General features: G+C 46.6%; 6 protein-coding genes across 6 annotated transcripts; 4 read left to right on the top strand and 2 right to left on the bottom strand.

The window, feature by feature from the left end:
• Positions 1–6634: 6634 nt before the first annotated feature.
• Positions 6635–7206, top strand: ABOM_009087 (uncharacterized protein; the record flags this gene model as incomplete). The annotated part of the gene is made up of 2 exons (XM_022536215.1): positions 6635–6790; positions 7099–7206. 2 exons carry the CDS (start codon positions 6635–6637, stop codon positions 7204–7206), a joined length of 264 nt encoding a protein of 87 aa, XP_022385985.1.
• Positions 7207–9512: 2306 nt separating this feature from the next.
• On the bottom strand, positions 9513–11054 carry ABOM_009086 (putative acetate kinase; the record flags this gene model as incomplete). Its single annotated transcript, XM_022536214.1, has 6 exons — positions 9513–9566; positions 9627–10004; positions 10063–10135; positions 10192–10254; positions 10308–10622; positions 10675–11054. The coding sequence occupies 6 exons, from the start codon at positions 11052–11054 to the stop codon at positions 9513–9515; spliced, it is 1263 nt and encodes a 420-aa protein (XP_022385984.1).
• A 539-nt stretch (positions 11055–11593) lies between these two features.
• On the top strand, positions 11594–14315 carry ABOM_009085 (putative phosphoketolase; the record flags this gene model as incomplete). Its single annotated transcript, XM_022536213.1, has 6 exons — positions 11594–11756; positions 11807–11881; positions 11956–12190; positions 12248–12400; positions 12452–13382; positions 13446–14315. 6 exons carry the CDS (start codon positions 11594–11596, stop codon positions 14313–14315), a joined length of 2427 nt encoding a protein of 808 aa, XP_022385983.1.
• Positions 14316–14746: 431 nt separating this feature from the next.
• ABOM_009084 (kinesin) lies at positions 14747–19690 on the top strand (the record flags this gene model as incomplete). The annotated part of the gene is made up of 5 exons (XM_022536212.1): positions 14747–16295; positions 16325–18199; positions 18937–19010; positions 19079–19210; positions 19283–19690. The coding sequence occupies 5 exons, from the start codon at positions 14747–14749 to the stop codon at positions 19688–19690; spliced, it is 4038 nt and encodes a 1345-aa protein (XP_022385982.1).
• A 646-nt stretch (positions 19691–20336) lies between these two features.
• On the top strand, positions 20337–21383 carry ABOM_009083 (RTA1 domain-containing protein; the record flags this gene model as incomplete). The annotated part of the gene is made up of 3 exons (XM_022536211.1): positions 20337–20550; positions 20610–20702; positions 20785–21383. The coding sequence occupies 3 exons, from the start codon at positions 20337–20339 to the stop codon at positions 21381–21383; spliced, it is 906 nt and encodes a 301-aa protein (XP_022385989.1).
• A 454-nt stretch (positions 21384–21837) lies between these two features.
• ABOM_009082 (uncharacterized protein) lies at positions 21838–22948 on the bottom strand (the record flags this gene model as incomplete). The annotated part of the gene is made up of 2 exons (XM_022536210.1): positions 21838–22580; positions 22648–22948. 2 exons carry the CDS (start codon positions 22946–22948, stop codon positions 21838–21840), a joined length of 1044 nt encoding a protein of 347 aa, XP_022385988.1.
• Between the last annotated feature and the right edge of the window lie 172 nt (positions 22949–23120).

Genomic DNA, 23120 nt, shown 5'->3' with positions numbered 1-23120 from the left:
AACTCATCAACTTGATTGTACAGAATCCATGTCCAGTTCAATGGATGGTGAGACATATCAACTTCCAACTGGCGAAATAGTACCCAACTCTCAATCTCCTATGATTGGCAGGAGATGAACCTGGCCAACGCTAGTCTGGCTACTGTCTTTGAGGCATGCTGTCAATAATGACAACATATCATGCAGGCTAGGCATGACGTGCCAGTGTCCGCCAACGAGGGTGATCGCCAGGGAGTTGGGAACCATTTCCAACGACGCCCAGCCCACTGGCGCGGACAACGTTGCACAGCATGATTTGTGCAGATCCCCGGGCCGTAGGCTGTAGCTGCCCAAAATACAAACCACAATAATCATAAGAATAATAATACTCACACTAATTGATTAGCACATGCAACGGGGGCTCGAACACCCTCGATGTTTGCACCAGTATCCACCAAGATAATGCGCTGCTTACAAGAATTTCAGCAAATCAGATGGCTGATACTCAGTGTGCCGCCGCAGCCAGGCCCCCGGGGGATAATCAACCCGCAGCCGTGTCATGGTCTGTGGTCCGTTCACAATAGAATCGAGGCTTGTACCAACCGTCATCTGGTGCTCGATGAGGGAAGAAAAGGAAAGTAAAAAAAAGAGCAGAAGGTTGGAGAAGGCACGCCTGTTTCCATTCTTAAGATGTGCTTGTAATATGATACACATGCACTCAGGACACATACACAAAAGTCCCAGTAACATTTGAACAAAACAATGAAAATTAGTAAGAAAACGAAGAGAAAAACGGAATGTTTGACCGCGAGGTCGCAAGCTCTAATGTTGGTATCAACCCATGTATCCCACTAAAACCATCCTGTCTATGTCAAACGCCGAACAAATCCCAAACCCGAAGATGATAGCAAGGTTAAAAAAAAAAGAAACCAAAAGCACTTTTGATGAACAGATCGTGGACCTGCGCTGGTTCATGTCGATGGTGAAATTAAAGTTGTAAAAGTAAAAGGATCGGGGTCGAAGGTCAGAATGGCAGCAGCCATGAGTCGGAAAGTGGTAGCGAATGTGACCCCGAAGAGGCGTATTAAAAAGGTTATAGACCCGAAACCAAAAAGGTGGTGGACAACGAAGCGAATAGAGTAATGAAACATAGTGTTACAGAAACTATGACATCCCGTTAGCCCTGAAACCGACAAGCAGTTGAGAATTGGGGGGAAGTTCCACTTACAATGAAGATCGACTTCATCGACACGTGAACTCCGCAGACCATGGCGCCAATAGAACCACAAACTTTTCGCTCGAAACAATATAACATGTTGTGCTTAACCAATGCCTCCATGACATTTAGTTGGACTGGTCGGACTCGTCTGTTTGGACACCGGTGGTATCGTATCCTCCTCGTCCCATGGTCACAGCTTGAATATCACGAATTTTCATAAGACTCTTTGAAACGATAGTCAGACGTTGCGTTCTCACTGAGATCGAATTTGGGAGCAAGGTATGGGGGAAGATTTGTGGAGAGGAGTACTCACTCAAAGGATTAAATAATGACAAGGAGTGCCTTGTGGCCCGTAATCTCCAATAAATAGAGTAGTAAAAAGCCGGTGGTAAATATTAATGTGCGGTCTGATTATTGATCGATTATAGCGTCAAGCGAGGTACCCAAAAAATCCCAGACAAAGGCAGGCTGTATTAATGCAGACAACAGATGATGCAGCTGCAGTTGAGATCGGAAAGGTGATCCTTTTAAGAATGCTCAATCCTCTGGCGCTGGGCAAAAATAGGCAGGGCAATGCAGCACAGACAGCACCGACAAGTAGTAGATCTGTAAGGCAGGAATGTGACGCCGCTAAGATGACCAAGTAAATGGACTGGAAGAATGAGGAAGAGTGGAGCCCCAATCACAGTCGATAGGTCGAATTTTATTTTTCTATTCTTTTCCTTTTCCTTTTATTTCCTTTCCCGCTCGAGCGCTTGCGACGTTGTTTATTGTGAATTGTCCTGGTATCTTTTCAAATCGTGACAAACTGGCGCGTAGCAGGGACGTGCTGGATAAATATTGAATCAAGCAATCCGATCAAACCCCGACCCAAGGAGCCAAAATAGATAAGACTATGCGGCCAGCAAGGAGGTCGTCCTAGCGATTAAAGAGTACCACGGAAGTAGGGCTCCGTCTAGTTCGGCGATAACCAAAGATTGGACGAGGGATAGGGCGTTGGTAACGTCACAAAGGATGAGAGGACGTAAGACGAAGAGGACAGGGGCGAAAGTACGAAGAGAGGGAGGAGGGAGGAGGACAGGGAGAGAGTTCCTTATATAATTAAGGAATGATGGAGTGAAGCGAAAACTTGAAGGGGGGTTTCTGTTATATGTAGTACTCCCGCAATGGCCTCAATTTCTCCATCAGTTATTATTATTATTTTTTCCCTTTTCTAAAAAAGAAACGAAGAAAAAGAAAGAGAAAAAAAAAAGGAAAGAAAGAAAAGAAAAAGAAAAAGTTTGGGTCCGATCATCAGTAACCTAAAAGGAAAATAAAATAAAATAAATTCAGGAAGGGGGAAAATTAAAACAAGATTAATTAAAACAAAAGAGTAAATCAAATAATAATCATTAAAATAAATAAATAAAAGATATATATAAATAAAAAAAATTACAAAAGTAATAGTAATAATAGTTGACAGGAACAGGACAAAAAGTCAGAATAATCAAAAATCCAAATACAGAATCATGGGTAGCTAGCTCCGTTTAGCATAGCAGCTCCCTCCCGTCCCGGGGGGAAGGTACGCGACAAGCTAGTTGGGTGTGGATGCGATCCATCGACCCCCTTTCTTTCTTTTTCTTTTCTGGTTGTGTTCTGCGCGCCGCCCCAAGGTTCCTGTCCCAACGTTTGACTGATGGCTTCGGTCCCAGGCACCTGGAAGGTAAGGTATTATTCCCAGTAATTACCGTAATTTCCCTTTGTCTCTCCCCTTACCAATCTCATTGCTTCATTGATGAGTGTGTCTTACTACGACGTCTTACCTGAGATGATTCTGACGGTTTCAGGCTTATTTCGTCCTATCTTATTCCGTATTTGTTCTGGCTAAAGTCAAGGGACTCAGCGCTTCAGCTGATGGCTGATTTTTCAGGACGCCCACGGGATCGTTCGGAGTCATCACAACCTAGGTTCCTTTCTACTAGGGTAGGAGGCCGTCTGTTACGAATAGAATCTAGCCTAGAAATAGTATGGTAACGGAGGAAGCCTATGTAATACGACAGCGTCCCATAGCTACCGACCTATGACTACGAATGGGGAAGGGAACAAGGGAAGAAAATCGGAGCTCTCCACCAGAGTGCTCCGTATATAGGTAGTACTACTTGGTTAATTAAAAGCTACCTAACCTTCTGAGAACCGACTTCTCGGACACAGCGGACTGGCTTGTTGCAGGGTGTGAGTGGGGAACTTACAGCCGCTTCCAGGAACCGCGGATGGATCCGAACCAACACCAATGGGGCTTGTCTCGATTGCTCTCGCGTGGTGTTTCGGGGTGTCAGTGGATGGGTTAAGTTACCTACGGAGTACTTTGTAGATACCCCCAAGCCCTATAACTATTCCCTTGAGAAACCCTTTGGCTAGGCTTCTTTATTTGTTTACCCCATCCGGCTTACTCTTACCCGTTTGATCGTCTTGACGTATTCCGCTTTCCCAATTTTCAGGCGGAGTACCTAGCGTGAGGCACCAATACTGGTACATGAAAGGCAATTGTTCCTTTAAACATGGATGCGTAGTGTATGAACACCAGAGCGAGAGCTGTCGATGCAGAGACATGTACTCTGTATGCATGTACATATCTACTCTACTTCGAATGAGGAATCACTAGTAAATGTATGTGGCGCCATGTTTGATAGGTAAGGTCTGCACAAAGTACCGGGTCAAAGCCTAAAGCACCGGAATTGGTAAGGGTATCTGCTCGGGTAGTACCTTTGGTAAGTTATAGGTACGAGCTAAGGTATGTACGTACTGTAAATGGATGTTCTCCATAGAACCAATCCAGAAGCTTTTGCTACCCGGTACCTGCTGTAGTGGCCTACTAAGTCTCGGGAGACCATCGTAACCAAGATCATTGTTTATTGATTCGATACTTCCTTTTTAGTTTGATCCACTGCTCCCCTGACTGATGTGGTGGCGATTGGTCGTTTGCCAAGTTGAGCTCTTGTTTGATGATGTATGGATGATTACGATTTTGTATTGCATTGCCGTCAAAGAAGAAAGAAAAAGCTTTGGCCACGTCAAACAGAGTACATTTGGTTATTTCCTTGTTGCCAAATTTGCCTCAAGTCTTTATTACTCTATCTCCCTTTAAATTTTTTTTAGACATTTTTCATCTCTTCCCATTATTCCCCGGTCACCAGAGAAATCAGGGCTACCTTAGCAATAGGGGCACCGGTGGATCCTTCTCATAGCGATCAATGATCCGGTAAACCCACAGCTACCCGCCCCGTTACGTATTATATGCGACCATCATTCTTCTCACGACCTTCTAGTGCTTCTAGCGTGTCGTCCGTCTGTTTCTCCCCGCGACCACCAGAGCAAGTTATGGATTTTCTCCGTCTGTCCTCCGGATCAAGTCACGGTTTTCCTCCAATGGCTCTGGCCCTTCTAGATTTTTCTCTCCTGTTCCACTGGATTTGCCCTGGGGTAACGCCGCTGATCGATTGATGTACCCCGATTTACCTCCTGGATTGATTGTAAGTTGGGTTAACTCCAGAGGGACTCCATCGGCAGGTCCCAGAACGCAGGACGTATGGAAACCTGTAATTTACCACTCCACAATTGACCGCCCACTGAGCCTCGCCACAATGGGGCAGAGTATCTCCAACAGAAGAGGGCGGCAGAATGGTTGAGTTCTGCCGAGTTGGCTCAACTTTCCAGCCACAGGATTCACACTGCGAATTGTGGGTTCTCTTTGTTCTGGCCTGTCCTGGACCAGATGTTAACAGAAACGTTTGATGTTTGACAGGGTTCGCTTAGTTCGTAGTCGTCTTAGCGGCCACATGTTTCAAATAGAACTGAACATCCGTTTGTAACCCAACTGATCAATTGATTATCTAGGTACTTTGGCCACGATGGTCAAAGAAAAACCACCTGGCAAGACATTTGTCAAATCAGACAAAGAGGCGTTGCAACGGGTTTGTACTTAGTTAATCACACAGCCAAGAGTTACATCGTTCCAATGGGAGGAAAGTGACATGTAGATTGGACGACGCTAGTGCTTCAGATGGGGGTACCTTTTTGTCGCCTTCTGGACAATGAACACATGCACAATCAAACCCGAACAGGCCACTTGACAGATTACATGGTTTCAGACGAGCTCGTCATAGCCGTCGATACGTAGTACGTGACAGAACAAGAAAATTGCCCAACAGGAACAAAGTGATTCCAGAATCCTTCTGGAAGTCCATCCGAATGGTGCGGTACCATGGTTCCATCGCGGATCGTGCCATGAGCTTATGGGGCTTCCCTATGCTGGATACGGAGACGTGTTGTCTTGCTTTTCTTGTTTAGGGCGCTGACCGGAGACTCCCACCCTAGCCTTCTCGGGTATTATAGTCGATCGACTGACTCAGATAATACAGCTAAGACAACACTAGAAACTGGAGAACAAAGGAAGGAGTCTAAAGAACCGTTGGACTCGCCCACTTCTAGGCCGGGACGGGGGAGTTGGCTGTTGGTTCCGTTTCCGCGTCCATCAATTAGGTATGGTCGATACTATTACTGCTAAAGGTAAATGATTGTGGTAGTTTATTATTGGCGGTTATTAGATAATTATTGAGGCTGTTAGGCGAGCCTTCGCTGCAGGTTAGGGCAACAGGCAGGGAAATCTTTGTGGATCAATCGGCTACTGCCAAGGCCATCGATTACTACAGAATGCTCCGTACATTGGTTAATTCTAAAACAATAAAGTCCGGTGCGCTGTGAGCATGAACTTATTTATACCTGATAAGTTTATCTTTGTTAGAGATACCACAAGTCTGCTATTGTAGACAATCGAGTTCAAAGCCACTATAGTATAACTCACAGTGGCGGTCAATATATTCTGAACGACTATTTGTTTAGTGGAAGTAAAGATAGTCTCAATATCAACTGAGAGCCAGAAATAAATTACTAAAGACTCAAACAGATTAAAGCAAAAGCTGTATATCTCCGAGTATATGATATTCTTCAATAGATCTCTTTTACGGAATACAAATAGCAAATATGGATCTGGATGCATCAAATCCAAGCTCAATTGGCGCATAACCTAAAGAATGGATGAGAAAGTATCATCCAAGCCATGACGGTACAAAAGTACCTTATGAGGAGTATGTACTTCCTCACAGACGCAGATACTTTATCGCCACAAACATTCTTCAATAAGCTGTTACTGTGCCACAACTGATGGGTCAGATTGATCATCTATCATTGACCTTCCATGTTGAGACATCGATGTGTACTCCTCATCTTTCGCGGAACCAGAATCCTGGGAAGGGGAAATTCAGAAAAAAAAAAGAGTTTGTTATGATCAGCGGGATACATCCGGACGAATCAGATGCATGATAGTCCCCGCCACAGGTAGGGATAGTGTGTTATTGTCAATCATCCATGTGTCTCCTCGCGTCTAGATATATATCCACTATGAAGCCACAATCCACTCCCATGCAGCCTGTCGGTCATCGATTGATAGGTTATCCACCGGATCGACGTGAAGACTGTGTCCGACGTATTACCGAGCGAAGCCGTGGAGTTGTCTCTTTCCACCCTGTCGGCAATATGTATGCAACCTGTCTGTATGTACGGAGTAAGGGGGGAAGCATTCCAGAGCTGCAGATGCACGATTATCATCGATCGATACAGCGACGCCACTCCCCAGGACCCTTGGAACCCTGATGTCCAACATTCGGGTCTTGCAACTTTCTGTATATATTCCAATTATTTGTGGCTGGGTATGCTTGTCGTACTTTGTTTTGTATAGTACTTTTCATCATGATTTTTAGGTAGTGTTTCCCACCCAACCACCCACCCACTCACCACGCCCCCGACTGCCACGCATGCCTTGGGTCACCTCATCAAATCCCGTCACAAACATGCCCAATTACCAGTACTACACCGTGCTATATCAGAACTGGGATATCGCTGATCGACGGTTCTGGATCGCATGGCACTGGGACTATGGAAACGGTCGCACGGGTGGTTTGGATCTAAACTAACGGTGTGAACGGCAAATGGGGTTTATCATGATATTACCGCAACCATTCGCCTCGTTGGGTAAGAACTGTGATGGACGGGCTGATAGTATCCAATAGTCAGAGTCAACCGTCCTAGGTGATAAACAAGAGGCTGAAGACGGAGAGTTTTGGATACCCTATGGAGACAGGAGAAGTAAGTTCTGGCCCGACACGGGGAAGGGGAACTGAGGTTCCAGAATAGCGGGTGGATGCGTTAGCTTCCTTCGTCCTAGACTTGCCTGGTAGAGACAGCTATTATGGATGTTAGACGTGATCTACATTCTACAGAGTCCAGCCGACTCCGTCACCGATAGAGCAATATGATTAACCCGACTATTCGAACGATCCCCAGACGGCGTGGGAACACTATAGGAAGACTACAGATAGGGCAGTCCAAGTTGTCCATGAGATAGGTAATAACCACCAAGGCTGACCGGCTTTAATTTTAAATTACATGGGATTTTCGATCCACTATCTGATTGGTAATGACCTTACCGATCAGCTCCCCCTTCTAGAATTCCAACCCGTGGCTTTTGACGCTAAAAGTCCGGCTGCATTTCCGCGCTGTTACTAGTCGTGAACCCAAGCCCGGGATGCATGTGAGGCTCCCACCAAGGTCAATTAAAAAAAATAAAAAAAAAAAAAAAAGAGTATTTATTTAGTTACTAGTAGAGTTCTTGGTAATCTGTACGAACCAAGGAGTGGAGCTTGTCCTTCTACTTCCGCTTTGGTCCCGAATGACGGGTTCCTACCTCTCGTTTCTCTCGCCTATTGTAATGATGTAGATCTCCGAGGTTCTATTCCTGTTTGATCGGTATTATTAGAGGTACCAGTTTGGGTCTGAAGTGGTTGTTGAGGGAATATAATGTATTTATTATATACGAGCAAGTTTAACATGAGATAGTGGACATTTTTATTTTAATTTTTATTTTATTTTAATTCTTATTTTTTTTTACATATATATATAGATACTCCAGACTTATCTAGAGTGACGCTCATCTCGTTAAATCAATTGGCTGGTTGTGATTTGGTTTGGGGGTTGAGCAAAAGAATGTGATTGATCTACAATGCAGCAAAAGCAAAAGAGGCTGGCTGTCTGAAAAAAAAAATGTCTAGTTTTTCTTTTCCCCGACATCACCGATAGATTGGAAAATGAGGGAAAATCCAAAAGCCACAAGATTATTTTGCTCGATGTTTTGAACTTACTGCAGAAATATGCAAATAATACACATTCCAATTGTTATCAACCTTCCCCTGTTTCAATCCCATCCAACCAATAATCAATAGTGCAGCAAGGTAAAGGTCTCCTGCTTGGTGATCAGACCTCTTCACCCCAATTCCTGGCTTTCGTTGTTTCACAACAGATCGGTCGATCTTGGGTACCTACATGGTCAATCTTCGACTTGAGGTGATCGTCTGCAGAAATGAGGTACCGGCAACCAGGCACAGCATACCCGCCCTGCGAGGACCGAAGCACGGTCCAGGCCTTGTCTTGTCCCTTCAGACATGATTCATTGAGGTACCCCAGCCATTGATTGTCGTGCAAATGCAATGGTCCGGGGTCATTTGGAATGAATCATGCCGCAACATTCTGTTGTTGTCGTGTGCTCTGTTTTTTTGAGGTTACAGTTGTGGATGTGGCGGTTGGACAGGTCATTCTGGTGGTGTTTTGCCACTAAAGTATTGGTCCTCTTCGGGCAATTTCCTTCACCCTTCGGGCTGTCAGCTAAGCAAGAAGTATTCCAAATGCACTGGTGATCCGTGTTCTCGACATGGAAAGGTAATTGTATAGCATTTTCCGTGGCGAAAATCTTTTCGCATGGTTTCTGGTACACAGTATATACCCTATCATTATGCTGAAAGGATATACGCGAGAAATGACAGCTATAGTGATGTTAGTATTCCATCTATCTAGGCTGTTTAATTAATTGCCCACTCCTCAGTTAGAAATGGCAATATAGTTCACATCTAACATCTACGCCCTCACTCGCGTCTATTTCTTTCTTTTTCCTTCTTTCTCTCTCTCTCTCTCTCTTTCAATAGGTTAAGTTAATATTATAACTCACAGATTGGTTTACTGAACATCGAGAATATATATATATAAAACTGATCCATCAATTATGGAAGGAGCGGTCGAACCAGTAGTCACTTATACATTACAAACTGTGAATCGAAGCCAACCCATTAGGATAGACAGGGATAACGTGATTGATAAAAGACTATATTAAGCCCCAGGCACCCCAGAACTAGCGAATCCCCTGACTGTGAACTTCTGAGACACTGCACCATCATGATCCATTATTACTTCCGTGTGCTAAAACGCAATTATATGCCATTTCGAACTTAGAAAACGCATTAGCTAGTGTGATTACGTTAAAAAGAAGAAAAGGAGCTATTCTCACCTGCTCATCTGTCTGGCAGACCATTACGCGCGGTCCACTATCATCTACATCGGAGATATCCATCACCGTTTGGTCGTCGGACGGCCCTTTATCATTAGCTGATGCATCAATAGCTACCCCCAGGCACTGGCATTTCTCGACGACAGTTTTCCTCAGTAAGGCACTCTTCTCACCGATTCCGCCGGCGAAAACGAGTGCATCAACTTTTCCTTCTAACTTGACAAAGTAATTACCTATATATCCCAGAATACGGTCGACGAGAATGTCGAAAGCAAGCTTATGCTCCGGACTTGGAGGATTCTCAACGGCTATCTGGGCAAAATCTGTAGTTCCAGTGAGAGCTTTCCATCCGGATTTCTTGTTAAGGATTTCTTCAGCCTGGATGGATCTAAGTCAGCTAGCCGTTTGCTTCTGCCAACCAGTCTCAGGGACCTACCGTGCTGATATGCATTTCTTTAGTGCTCGCAGGGCTCAGCTTTCCTGCCTCGCTGGTGTAATGAAACACAAGCCTGCCAAACACACATTAGCCATTTTAGTTAAGAGCTAACTTTCCGATGATACTCACGATGGGTCAATATCACCACTACGGGTGGCGCCTGGTAAGCCAGCCAAAGGTGTAAGGCCCATTCTGAGAAGAATTGTCAGCACGTCTTCATCATAATGGACGAAGATCATTCTTACGAAGTGTCAATGGACTTGCCCTTCTTGATCGCGCATACAGAAGCACCGCTTCCAATATGCATGGCAATCACGTTAGTCTGTTCCACTGGCTTTCCGAGAAACTGAGCTACCGAGCGAAGGATGAAGGAATAACTAATGCCATGAAACCCGTATTTCCGGAGACCATTTGCCTTCGCGGTATCCTGGTTAATTGGGTACGTCTTTACATAGTCGGGCAGAGTCTGGTGGAAGGCAGAGTCAAAGAATGTGATACTTTTCACCGAAGGCAGTTCCTTTCTACAGAGTCGGATGATCTCCAAAGCAGAGAAGTTGTGTCTGTCTCCAGTCAGATATGTATCCTGATCGAAGGAGCATGAACGCTACATACAGTGGGGCTAGATCCTCGAGTTTCTCCAAGTGGTGATAGGTTTCATTGGTGATCACTACCGATCGCTCATAGTCTCCTCCATGAACAACCCGATGGCAAATGAATGCCAGATCATCACTGCTAGTAACTTCGGATAGGCTTGGATCAGAGAAACACCTCTGCAGAAGGAGCTTGAAAGCATCCTGCGGCGTGCTCAAATTCTCCTTGAGCTGCTCCTTGTGGTTCGTCGATCCTCGAGTGTATTTCAGTGTTGCCGGAGGAGCTGTGATCCCCGAAATCTGTGCATTGGCGACGACCTTTGGAGGCTGCTCAAAGGTGTAGAAGGTAATCTTCACCGAGGACGATCCGGCATTAACCGAGAGAATAGATTTGCATGTCATGTTGGAAGCGACTGAATACTAGGGAGGGTTCGGTGAGCCGAGACATGCCATATCCACCAGCTTCTAGACTGATAGGAAGGGAAATAAGTAATCGGCTTCTGGCTCATGATGCCCCTCTATTTCATAATTTACAACTGAAAGGGACCATTCATTTGTTCGTTGTGGTGGGTCAACTTCCCTGTTGGGATGCAGCCGGTGATGTCAAAGGACTTGCATGGTGACGTAGTTGGAGATCCGACATCATGGACCTGGAACTACCGCCTCGAAATATATTTCCGGTTAACCCTACGAGATTCTGGGCCCGTCTAATCCAAGGATTTATACTTTAAGGCTGGGATTGTGGAATCTATCCTTTTCTCTGCGTCTAAAACCACCAGGAAAATCATTAGAACTTGTGGCATCATCCCGAGAATTTACAGTTCCATTCTCCATACCTATCTATTGATCCCTTGGCGCGATCCACACTATCAACGAACTTTATACCAAACAAGCAATTTCCACACATTGAATACATCTAACATCTCTACGGATCACTAGCAATGCCGGGAGAGATTATCGACAGGCCAAACCCTAAGGCGGAGCCGTCGCACATCCCAGATGTCGTTGAACAGCTGCAAGTCCAGCTCGACCAGGCTTCCTTAGATCCATCTACCTCCGATGCTTTATTGAAATTTCGCCGAGCAGCTGCTTACATTGCAGCAGGTGAGATTGTATACTTCTATTTTCTAAGACCACCCGCTTATGTTCTCTAGCAATGATTTTTCTGCAGGACAATGTGTTATTGAAGCGGGATCTAAAACATGATGACATCAAGCCTCGACTACTTGGTGAGATCCTCTGAAGCTCTGCATACATCATCTGGGATAGGAGCATCTTCGCTAATTCAATACTATATTTTCAGGCCACTGGGGAACATGTCCCGGGCTTATCCTCGTATACTCCCATTTGAACTACATCGTTAGGAAGCAAGACCTGGACATGCTGTATGTCGTCGGGCCGGGGCACGGAGCACCGGGCCTACTTGCTTCGCTATGGCTGGAGGGTTCATTGGGGAAGTTCTACCCACAATATGCTCGAGACAATGAAGGTCTCAAGAATCTCATCTCGACTTTTAGTACCTCTGGCGGTCTGCCAAGGTGAGACTTTCCTTGGTGATTTAGTATGCCGAGCTTAAGCTAACTGTTTCTGTTCAGCCATATTAATGCCGAAACCCCAGGAGCTATCCATGAAGGCGGCGAGTTAGGTTATGCATTAGCTGTATCCTTTGGTGCAGTTATGGATAATCCGGATCTCATTGCCACTTGCGTGGTCGGTGATGGAGAAGCAGAAACCGGTCCAACAGCAACGTGAGTTCTGGAATGATCTACCTGGGTCAAGTTTTTTACTGACAGAAACAGTTCCTGGCATGCAATCAAGTACATTGATCCCGCAGAGTCAGGAGCAGTCTTACCAATTCTGCATGTCAATGGGTTCAAAATCAGCGAGCGCACCATCTTTGGCTGCATGGACAACAAGGAGTTGATCTCCCTTTTCACAGGATATGGTTACCAAGTGCGCATTGTTGAGAATCTAGGCGATATTGATACTGATCTCCATTACTCCATGAATTGGGCGGTTGGGGAAATCCATAAGATCCAGCAAGCAGCTCGCTGTGGAAAGCCGATCATGAAACCCCGGTGGCCCATGATCGTGATGCGCACACCTAAGGGTTGGTCGGGGCCCAAGGAGCTACACGGCCAATTCATCGAAGGGTCGTTCCATTCTCACCAGGTTCCTTTGCCTAATGCAAAGAAGGACAAAGAAGAACTTCAGGCACTCCAGAATTGGCTATCTTCATACAACCCACATGAGCTCTTCACCGAGACAGGAGATGTTATTGATGATGTCAAGTCGATCATTCCCTCGGATGACTCCAAGAAGCTCGGTCAACGTTTCGAGGCATACAAAGCATACGAGCCACCTAATCTTCCAGATTGGAAGACTTTCTGTGTGGAGAAGGGCGCACAAGAAAGCTCGATGAAGACAATTGGGAAATTCATAGATAAAGTCTTCACCCAAAACCCACACAGTGTCCGGCTGTTCTCGCCGGATGAGTTAGAGAGTAATAAGCTAGATGCCGCTCTCGCGCATACTGGACGGAACTTCCAATGGGACCAGTACTCCAATGCGAAGGGTAGTCGTGTTATTGAAGTGCTGAGTGAACATATGTGTCAAGGTTTTCTTCAGGGCTACACTTTGACCGGGCGTGTGGGCCTCTTTCCTTCCTACGAAAGCTTCTTGGGTATTGTCCACACCATGATGGTGCAATACGCTAAGTTCATGAAGATGGTACGTACCCCTTCTCTATATCCAATTGATTGATTCTCCTTAACCAGAGCGATAAACAATTAGGCCCGAGAAACAGGGTGGCACAAAGATGTAGCTAGCATCAACTATATCGAGACTAGTACCTGGACCCGACAGGAACACAATGGCTTCTCTCACCAGAACCCATCATTCATTGGAAACGTTCTCAAGCTGAAGCCTAATGCTGCGCGTGTTTACCTACCACCAGATGCCAATACTTTCTTGACGACCGTTCACCATTGCTTGAAATCCAAGAATTACATCAACCTCATGGTTGGCTCGAAGCAGCCGACACCCGTTTACTTATCACCCGAAGAAGCCGAAAGCCACTGCAGAGCTGGCACATCGATCTGGAAATTCTGCAGTACAAATGACGGACTCGATCCAGATGTTGTTCTTGTGGGAGTCGGAGTTGAAGTGATGTTTGAAGTCATCTACGCCGCTGCAATTCTGCGCCAGCGCTGCCCTGAACTTCGCGTTCGGGTGATCAACGTGACAGACTTAATGATCTTGGAGAATGAAGGAGCACACCCGCATGCTTTGACAACCGAGTCCTTTGATAACCTTTTCACCTCCGACAAACCAATCCATTTCAACTATCACGGATACGTGACCGAGTTGCAAGGTCTGCTTTTCGGCCGGCCCCGTCTAGAGCGTGTGAGCATTGCTGGGTACATCGAGGAGGGAAGCACCACGACGCCGTTTGATATGATGCTCGTGAACAAGACCTCACGCTTCCATGTGGCTCAGGCTGCCATTAAAGGAGCGGCGAAGCGAAACGAGAAGGTCCGACTCCGTGAGCAGGAGCTGAGCACAGAGTTGGACCACAACATTGTTGAGACACGGAAGTATATTTATGCAAACTGCAAGGGTAAGTTGACTCTTCATTGTCTGAGTTTGATTTCCCCTGGCTAATTCAGCGTAGACCCTGATGATATGTATGAGATGCCACGATTTAAATGAGTCCACGGTCTAGAGGAACAAGCAGGGTTACATAGCCACACCAAATACATTCGAATAACTTCACTATCGCATGATCGATCTACTTGGTAGTAGTTGGTTACATTGGAAAGAGGATGTTGATAATTTGAAGTCAGGAGCAGCCACGTGCCCACTTTTCGTATAGATTCGAAATGAGTGCGTGTTCCAATCTTAGCCGATTGCTTCTCGACCTTGTGATTGGCCTTCGACTTACCCCTCTACTACTATTTTTTTAGTACGTAGTCATATTCTTTTTCAGCCTTGCCTCCGTTACGTCTTAATATTACTTTCCCTACTTCCTCCTCACAAATCGTTAACCATACTTGATACAGTTGTGTGTATGTGATCATCCAGACACGGGAAAAATGCGCCTCACGCATGATGATTATACGGTCGCGTGGATCTGTGCCCTGCCACTGGAAATGACTGCTGCGAAGGCTATGCTGGATACATTACACCCTTTATTGCCACAGGCAGAAAATGATTATAATAGTTATACCCTCGGAAGTATTACCGGTCATAATATTGTGGTGGCCTGTTTACCGTCCGGTGTGTATGGAACAATAGCCGCCTCAACGGTAATATCTCAGCTGTGTTCCACCTTCCCAAGAATCCAGTTCGGATTGATGGTTGGAATCGGAGGGGGTGTTCCTAGTACTGGGACTGATATTCGTCTCGGCGATGTTGTAGTAAGCAAGCCAACGCCTACTTCCTGTGGCGTGATACAGTATGATTACGGCAAATCTATGCACAATGGACGTTTCCAGCGCACAGGCTCTCTCAACAAACCTCCCCGGGTTCTATTAACCGCCATCTCTCAGATGCAGAGCGACGATATAATGGGGAATCGACCAGTTCACGGCATAGTATCGAGTACCTTGCTCAAAAATCAAGCAATGCAGGAACAATTCTCCCGACCACAAGAAGATCTATTGTTTAATGCCCAATATAACCATCAGACCGGCGCCATAGACTGTTCCAATTGTGATCGTGGCAAGATAATAGCTCGTAACCCAAGACCTATGGATGACCCATATATCCATTACGGCTTAATCGCTTCGGGAGATAAGGTTATGAAGGATGCTACTACCCGCGATATCATTGCGCAAGAGAGTGGCATAGGTGTTCTCTGTTTTGAAATGGAGGCGGCCGGTCTAATGGACCAGCTACCGTCTCTTGTGATTCGCGGTATCTGTGATTACTGTGACTCTCATAAGAACAAAAGTTGGCAAGGCTATGCCGCCATTGTGGCTGCTGCCTATGCTAAGGTTCTCTTATCCGTGGTTCCAGTCCACCACCACAACCTGGAGGTACGCAAAATCAAGGGAAAAGCCTGGATGGTCCCATTCAGGAAGAACCTACGTTTCATAGGTCGTGAGTCCGAGATTGCAGAACTTGAGCGATGGATAGAGAAATCGCAAGGGCCGTCTAGGATTGCGATCTGTGGGTTAGGCGGAGTTGGAAAGACCCAAATTGCACTTGAATTGGCATATCGTTTACAGAACAGGCACTCAGATTACTCAGTCTTCTGGATTCCATGTACGAGCCACGAAATTGTGGAACAAGCCTACATGACTCTGGCACAAATACTAGGAATTCACAATGCAAAGCCTGCAGAGGCGAAAAACAGTGTGAAGGCTTATCTTAGCCAGAGAACGGGACGGTGGCTTCTAATCTTCGATAATGCGGATGATATAGATATGTGGATCCAAAGCTGCACCAGTAACCCTAACCCAGTTCTGGTCGATTTCTTACCTCAGAGTGATCAAGGCCGTATTCTATTCACGACTCGAAATCGAAAGCTAGCTGTAAAGCTGGCATCGTCTAATGTGGTAGATATTTCTGAGCCCAATATAGAAACTGCCACGAAAATCCTTGACAATCTATTGATTAAGAAAGACTTACTTGATGATAGTGATGCGACCAAGACTCTGATCGAACAGCTGGCCTTTCTTCCTCTGGCAATAGCCAGGCAGCAGCATATATCAATGAAAATGATATTGGATTTACGGAATATGTTACGCTTCTGCAGGAACCGGAGCCAGAGGTGATTGAGCTGCTGAGTGAAGACTTTGGAGATGGGGAGAAAGAAAAATACGCGAATCCTGTTGCTACTACCTGGTTAATCTCATTTCAACAGATACAGAGTTTAAACCAGTTAGCAGCGGATTATCTCTCATTTATGGCATGTATAAGCCCTCGCGACATCCCACAGTCATTGCTTCCTTCGGCCATATCAAAAAGGAAGAAAATTGAAGCAATCGGCCTTCTTAAAGCGTTCTCATTCATAAATGAACAGGCCGAGGGCTGCCTGAGTCTCCATCGACTCGTATATTATGCAACTCGAAATTGGATGAGAAACAACCGGCAGCTTGACCCGTATATTAAGAAAACCGCAGACCAGCTCAGTCATGTCTTTCCAACTGAAGATCATACTAATCGCACGCTGTGGAGACAGTATCTACCTCACGCTGTCGCCTTGATTAGTCAAAGTGAGTTCTGGAAACAGCAGAAAATATATGCTACGTTACTTGAAAGGATCGGAATGTGCCTGTATCGGGATGGAAGATATGGTGAAGCAGAAGACCCAGCGTTACGGGCAATGGACATCAACGTACAGATCCTAGGACGGGAAAATACTTCTACTCTTGATAGTATGGCCAGACTTGCGTGGATATACATGAAGCAGGGCCGAAGGAAGGACGCAGAAGAACTACAAGTACACGTACTGGCGGCTAGTAGGAGAGTTCTAGGACCAAAGAATCCTGATACTCTGGCCAGTATGTCTGACTTAGCATGCACATACCATGAACAGGGTCGACAGGAAGAATCAGAAGAACTACAGATACAGGCGCTGACAGCCCTCAAGGAGACTCTGGGGCCAGAACATGCTGATACTCTAACGAGCATGAACAACCTAGCGTCTGTATACCGGCAACAGATGCGTTGGAAAGAAGCGGAAGAGCTTGAGCTACAAGTTATAAAGCTCCGTAAGCGGGTGCTAGGTTCAGACCATCCCGACACAGTGACTGCCATGAACAATATGGCGCTCATATACGATGCACAGGAAAGATGGAGCGAGGCAGAAGAACTAGGGGCACGGGTAGTAGAGGCGCGAAAAATTATTCTTGGTGAAAAACATCCTGACACATTGGCAAGCATGGGCATCCTGGCGTTGGTATACCGGGATCAGAGGCGGTGGAAGGAATCCGAGGATCTGTTACTGACGTTGATAAAGATCCGGAAGCAGGTGTTCGGGCCAGAGCATCTAGACACACTTCACAGTTTGGCATGGCTAGCATCTACATATTATGACCAGAGACGATGGAGGGATGCAGAGGAGATATATTTCAACCTGGTGGAAACCTGCAAGCGCGTGCTAGGGCCCCAGCGCCCTGAGACTGTGAGCAATATGGTCTGGCTAGCGCACATATACTGGCATCAACGGCGGTGGAAGGATGCAGAGGAGCTGAAGTTTCACATCTTAGAGACCCGCAAGTGTGTACTGGGGCCAGAGCATCCAGACACATTGGCTGCTATGCATGATCTAGCCCATACTTGGAAATCTCGACAGAAGGTTAGAGATGCGTTGGCTTTGATGGAAGAATGTGTTGCTCTTCGAAATAGTGTATTAGGGCCCGATCATCCAGATGCGCTACGCTCTTCCCACAGCCTTAGCGAGTTCAAAAAAGCAGATCACTTATTAGATACAAACCAACCGACGTCTGCTCAAGCGGGAATCGATCAATCTATGAGAGAAATCTCCACAGCTATAGTGATCACAGCAACAGAAACCAAGCACATTAACCGGGCGAAAGGTTCAACGACCACTATAAGATGGCCACCCGAAAGCCATCCCCTCCTCATAGCTTCTAGAAGCATTTCGTCTCTGTCCAAAGATCATGACTTACAAGAAGTTGATTGAGTGATGCCATGGTCGGTCGAAATCTAGGAATCAACACACCTAGAATCAGCACCCGGTTTCAGAATTCCGAGGATGCTATTATGGCAATTGACGCCGTAATCAATGCAGGCTTTGATTAGGAAGAGGGATCTTTTCTGTCACCATGTCGGCCATAAACCATAAACTCTTGATTCTTCGCCTTTTTACTCTCGCAGCAGTGCATCCAATTCAAGTCCGTTGTCAGCATCTTGAATCCTTTTTTCTCCGTCCCTCTTGTCGTTTCAGGACTCGTATGGGTGCGACCTGTGCGTTTGCCAGTGAACCTATAAACGGATCATGAGCAGTTTCAGCGACGCAGGAGAACTAGTTGATACCAGATGATGAGATTCACTGCTTAAGTTAGTATACATATACAGCAGCGGGTGGGGCTTCTAAAGGTCAGGTGTCTCACAGCTTTGCATATGGACGACAGAACCTTGGACCCCTCGTTATCTAGTATGTATTGTGGCATAAAAACAGGTACCAATCTTGGTAGCAGTTGTGCGGTTAGAAGGATGATAGATGGTTTGTTGTGAGTTTGTATAAATACAACTTGAAGTTCTCCCGACCGCTGGACTTTCAGCCGATCCGCCCTTTCTGATCTGACAACAGGCCTCCTAGATATTCAGGCGCTTGCAGATGCACAGTTTATGCCGGTCCTTAAGTGTTCAATGAAATGGCTTTGGGTACATCTCTTCTTCGTCAACCGGAAGATCAAGATTCTGACTGATATCAACCACTGCAGTACTTCTAGATCGCAGGCCTATCGTCATTCCCGGACCCTCAGACGTCAGGAAAGAGCCAAGGCACACTGATTCAAAACGTTTTGACGAACACCCCACCAACATTCGCATTCAATAAGTCTTATACCACGCGCAGCCCACGTGTAAATAGCATGAAGTGGTAGTTCTATTGCAGGGTGGGATTGGCTGACGCAAACTCGTTCTTCAACCTCAAGAAAGTTCAAGAGGTTGGTCTCAAGGTTCTCCTAATCCGGTTAGACCGAGAATCTTCTGCCAAGACATACAACGCCTCAGGCCCACATCTGAATCCGTCGAATTCCAGCATCGACCATGCGGACATCCTTCTGCCATTATCTCAACATGATGTACATATGCAAACACACCTTCGCTTTACTAAACCACAGGGACTTAACTATGGATACGATGATCCAGATGAGATACCTTCTTCTCTGCCAAGCTCTAATGAAAGCTTCGCACCTGCCAAGACTGGGGAGCAGTGTACTATGAAACTATCAGGATCAATGGCGAATGCCCAGCACCGTCGAGGAGACAAAGCTGTGGCCTACGTGATTCAGCCTCAGTTACACGCCTGGCTCTATCGGCATAAAGCGCCACGATCCTAACATTCTCCAACATGACTGGAGAAGCACAGTCTACCGGATTTATCTCCGATACTCTCATGAAACTGTTACGAGATGCCCTAAACCCAATTTGGCGGACCTTGCGAGTACTTTCAGGCCCAGGGCCGAACTCCGAACAGAGTACGTTGGAGCCTTCGACCAATTTGCCGAATGAAGTCGCGGCCCGAATAAAGTGATTATCCACGGGGTTCAATCAGAATGAGTCTTGCAACGGGTGTCCCCGCCGTATTCCACTGTTACATCAAATGCGAGCGCGAGTTATTGGATCCATCCGGATCCCGATTTTGAGTCTATGGCCCTGTAAGAATTTGAGGATTTTCACGACAAAAAGATATATCCTGTGTGACTTGTCTCGTTTTTTTTCTGCCTTGTAATCCATACTAAATGGGCTTCTTGCTCAGCCACTCGTTTACTTGATTCTTGACGTGTTTCTATAGTGGTCCCATGTATAATCTGGGCGCTGCTTTGTCGTTCATTCGGATATAAGATATTGTGCTTTTCGCATCAGTCTCTCTCAACTTAATAATACAACTGCCTGTGATCAGCTACGCTTGCATTGCCATTGGAACCGGGCCAACTACACCCTACAAACTGCCAGATCCCCCCCCCCCCCCCAATTGTCTTGATGATGTCGGCCGATCAAGAGTTTGAATTCAAAAAATGGCTCTCCACGAGCTGCCATCCCCTCATAGATGGCATGGATACTGCGTACGGCTATCAGCCGTCGCTGGCTGCAGGCGTCGTCTTCCTCGTTCTCTTTGGTCTCTCGATGATTGTTCACACAATCCAGTTTACCTGGAAAAGAACCTGGTGGTGTGCTGTCTTCAGTATTGGTTGTCTGAGTGCGTAACGTTCCAGTCTCCGATGACCCGGATAGTGTACTGACGTTAAACCAACACAGCGGAGGTCCTAGGCTGGGCCGGACGTACCTGGTCCTCAGAATGTCCCTATAACATGACAGCCTTCCTGATGCAAATCTCCACCCTAATCATCGGTAAGCAACCAAAGAAAAAACAGAACTCCCACCAATTTGCCGATCTTCGAGGATAAGAAAAGGCACTAACCAGCCAATCTAGCTCCCACCTTCTTCACAGCAGGCATCTACGTCCTCCTCGGCCGCTTCATCCAAATCCTCGGCCGCGACTCCTCCATCCTCAGCCCGAAAATGTACCTCTGGATCTTCTGCACCTGCGACATCATCTCGCTCGTCATCCAAGCCATCGGCGGCGGCATCGCCTCCGCCGAAACAAACAAGGAAGACGGCGACACAGCCCCCGGCACCCACATTATGGTCGCCGGTATCGTCTTCCAACTGTTCTCGATCACCATCTTTGTCGCCTGCGCCGCCGATTTTGTCCGCCGCGTCCTCCGTCGTCGTCTTCTGCAGAACATGAGCGGATCCATCACCCCCCTGTTCGCCGCCATGGTATTCTCCGTGCTTTGTATTTACGTCCGAAGCATCTACCGTACCATAGAGTTGTCGCAAGGTTGGACCGGGTATCTGATTACCCGGGAGAAGTACTTCATTGCGCTTGATGGCGCGATGATGGTGGCTTCTGTTGGCGTCTTTAATATCTTCCATCCCGGCTGGTTGATGCCGAGTACCAAGGCTATGCAGTATGACCGGGAGATTATGTCTGAGGATGGTTATGGCCATACTACTGAACTTCGGTGAAGTATTGCATTCCTTTTGTCCGTTCTTTTTTCTTTGGTTGGAGTCGGCATTGTTGCTTTTCTGTATAGCGAGTGCTTAGATTCTAAATCGTTGGTCTTCAAAGATAACGAATATAATGTTTCAATATATAATTGAATAAGAAACCTGTTCAGCGTATACTTTCAGGTCAATTTCGTGAAAGCTCGTTCACCAAAAAAACGCTCGATATAACAGCTAGAGATACAAAATGATAAGGTACGAGTAACGAGAAGAGAAGAGAAAAGGAGGAAACAGAAGAGAATAGGATCGGATATAACCTGAAGCGCCGAAGCTAAACATCATTCCGAAGGATAAAGGTGAAAAGGTCATGACAGTGTTTCATCCGTCCCAGGTCATAAGGGGGGAAACATAAAGAAAGCGCTTTTCATCGTGGTCACATTTCATACTACCAATCCCGAGTTCATCAACCGAGCAATCATACCCCATCAACTGCCTCAATCCAACCAAATGTCGCTCCAACAGCCAAAATCGCGACAGCCCAGATTGAACCCCAAGCTGACGCACCCTCGATTTTAATTCCTTCAATGGTTCCTGCCAACTGGACAATGGTGTTACTGAGCAGCATGGCTGCGAGAAGTACTGTTCGCGAGATAAGAACTCTCGTCTTAGGCGAGAGTGCTCCCCAGGTCTTCCGATAAACTGCACAGGCGAGGTACTCGCCCTCGTGCGATGTGGATTTCTTCTCGATCGATTCGACCCTCTTAGGCGGGGCCGCGCCAGTGGAACTAACGAAAAGGAGATCTCTCGCCGCCCAGCCGGCTGGGAGGAGAGCGAGGAAGAGGGTTGGCAGACCCGCGGGACCGGCGTGAACGGCGCTAATGTCGGGGATGTTTTCGAAGTGGAGGACAAGTCGTGTTGGGAGCCAGGTCGCATAGCTTAGGTATAGAACGACAGTCAGAATTGATGTTGCGGCGATAGTGGTGTAAATGGTTGTCGCGCGATCCTGAAGGATGGAGCGGTTGCGGACTGCGTCAGAAGGAGCATGCGACAGGTCGTGCACGCAAGTCGGTTTGCGCAGGAGTACAAAGGGGACTGAGGTCGAGAATAAGATGATCGCATAGGAGATCAAAACCGTGGTGGGGCGGATGTTGTAGAAAGATGCTAGGAGTGCGTAGGTGGGGAGGTGGGTAAGAAATATGAATGATGACACATCTCGTCCTGCAGGAGTTTGTCAGCCCTCTTTGAACATAGAAATGTAAGCAGTTCGAAAGTAAAATGAGCTCACCATCAAAGCCCAAGATCCAGGCTAACCCAACCTCTACAGCCTTCCAAGCCGTCAAACCCCCCACTTCCCACCATGCCTCGAGATGTCTGCTCACGCCGCCCAGTTCGCCAAGGGTAGCTCCAGATGTGAAACTGAAGAATCCAGCACTCAGTGCCAGGCTACTGAGGACGACCAACACAAAGCGCGCTGACTGGGGAACCCGTTCCAACTGAGTCTTCTGGCGCAATTCGTTTGCCGGCTTGTCTGCATTATCTGCAGTCGCCGTTACAGCAGATAAGACATCCTTCTTGCGAGGGGTCATGGTTGGGTATTTTGTGTTAGCAGTACCAAATCCAGCGAGCTTGTAATTTGATCAAGGAAGGAGCCGGAGTAGAGCACACAATGGTAAGCTGAAGAAATTCGTTGTAGAAGTAGATTATATTCATATTCATGGAGCTGGGCCGATTTTCTGGCGAGCGGTGAGCATGTGATGA

The sequence above is a fragment of the Aspergillus bombycis genome (genome assembly GCF_001792695.1).
Source record: "Aspergillus bombycis strain NRRL26010 chromosome Unknown contig00092, whole genome shotgun sequence".
In the NCBI taxonomy this organism is placed as follows: Eukaryota; Fungi; Ascomycota; class Eurotiomycetes; order Eurotiales; family Aspergillaceae; genus Aspergillus; species Aspergillus bombycis.
This window is presented reverse-complemented; position numbering and strand designations above follow the sequence as displayed.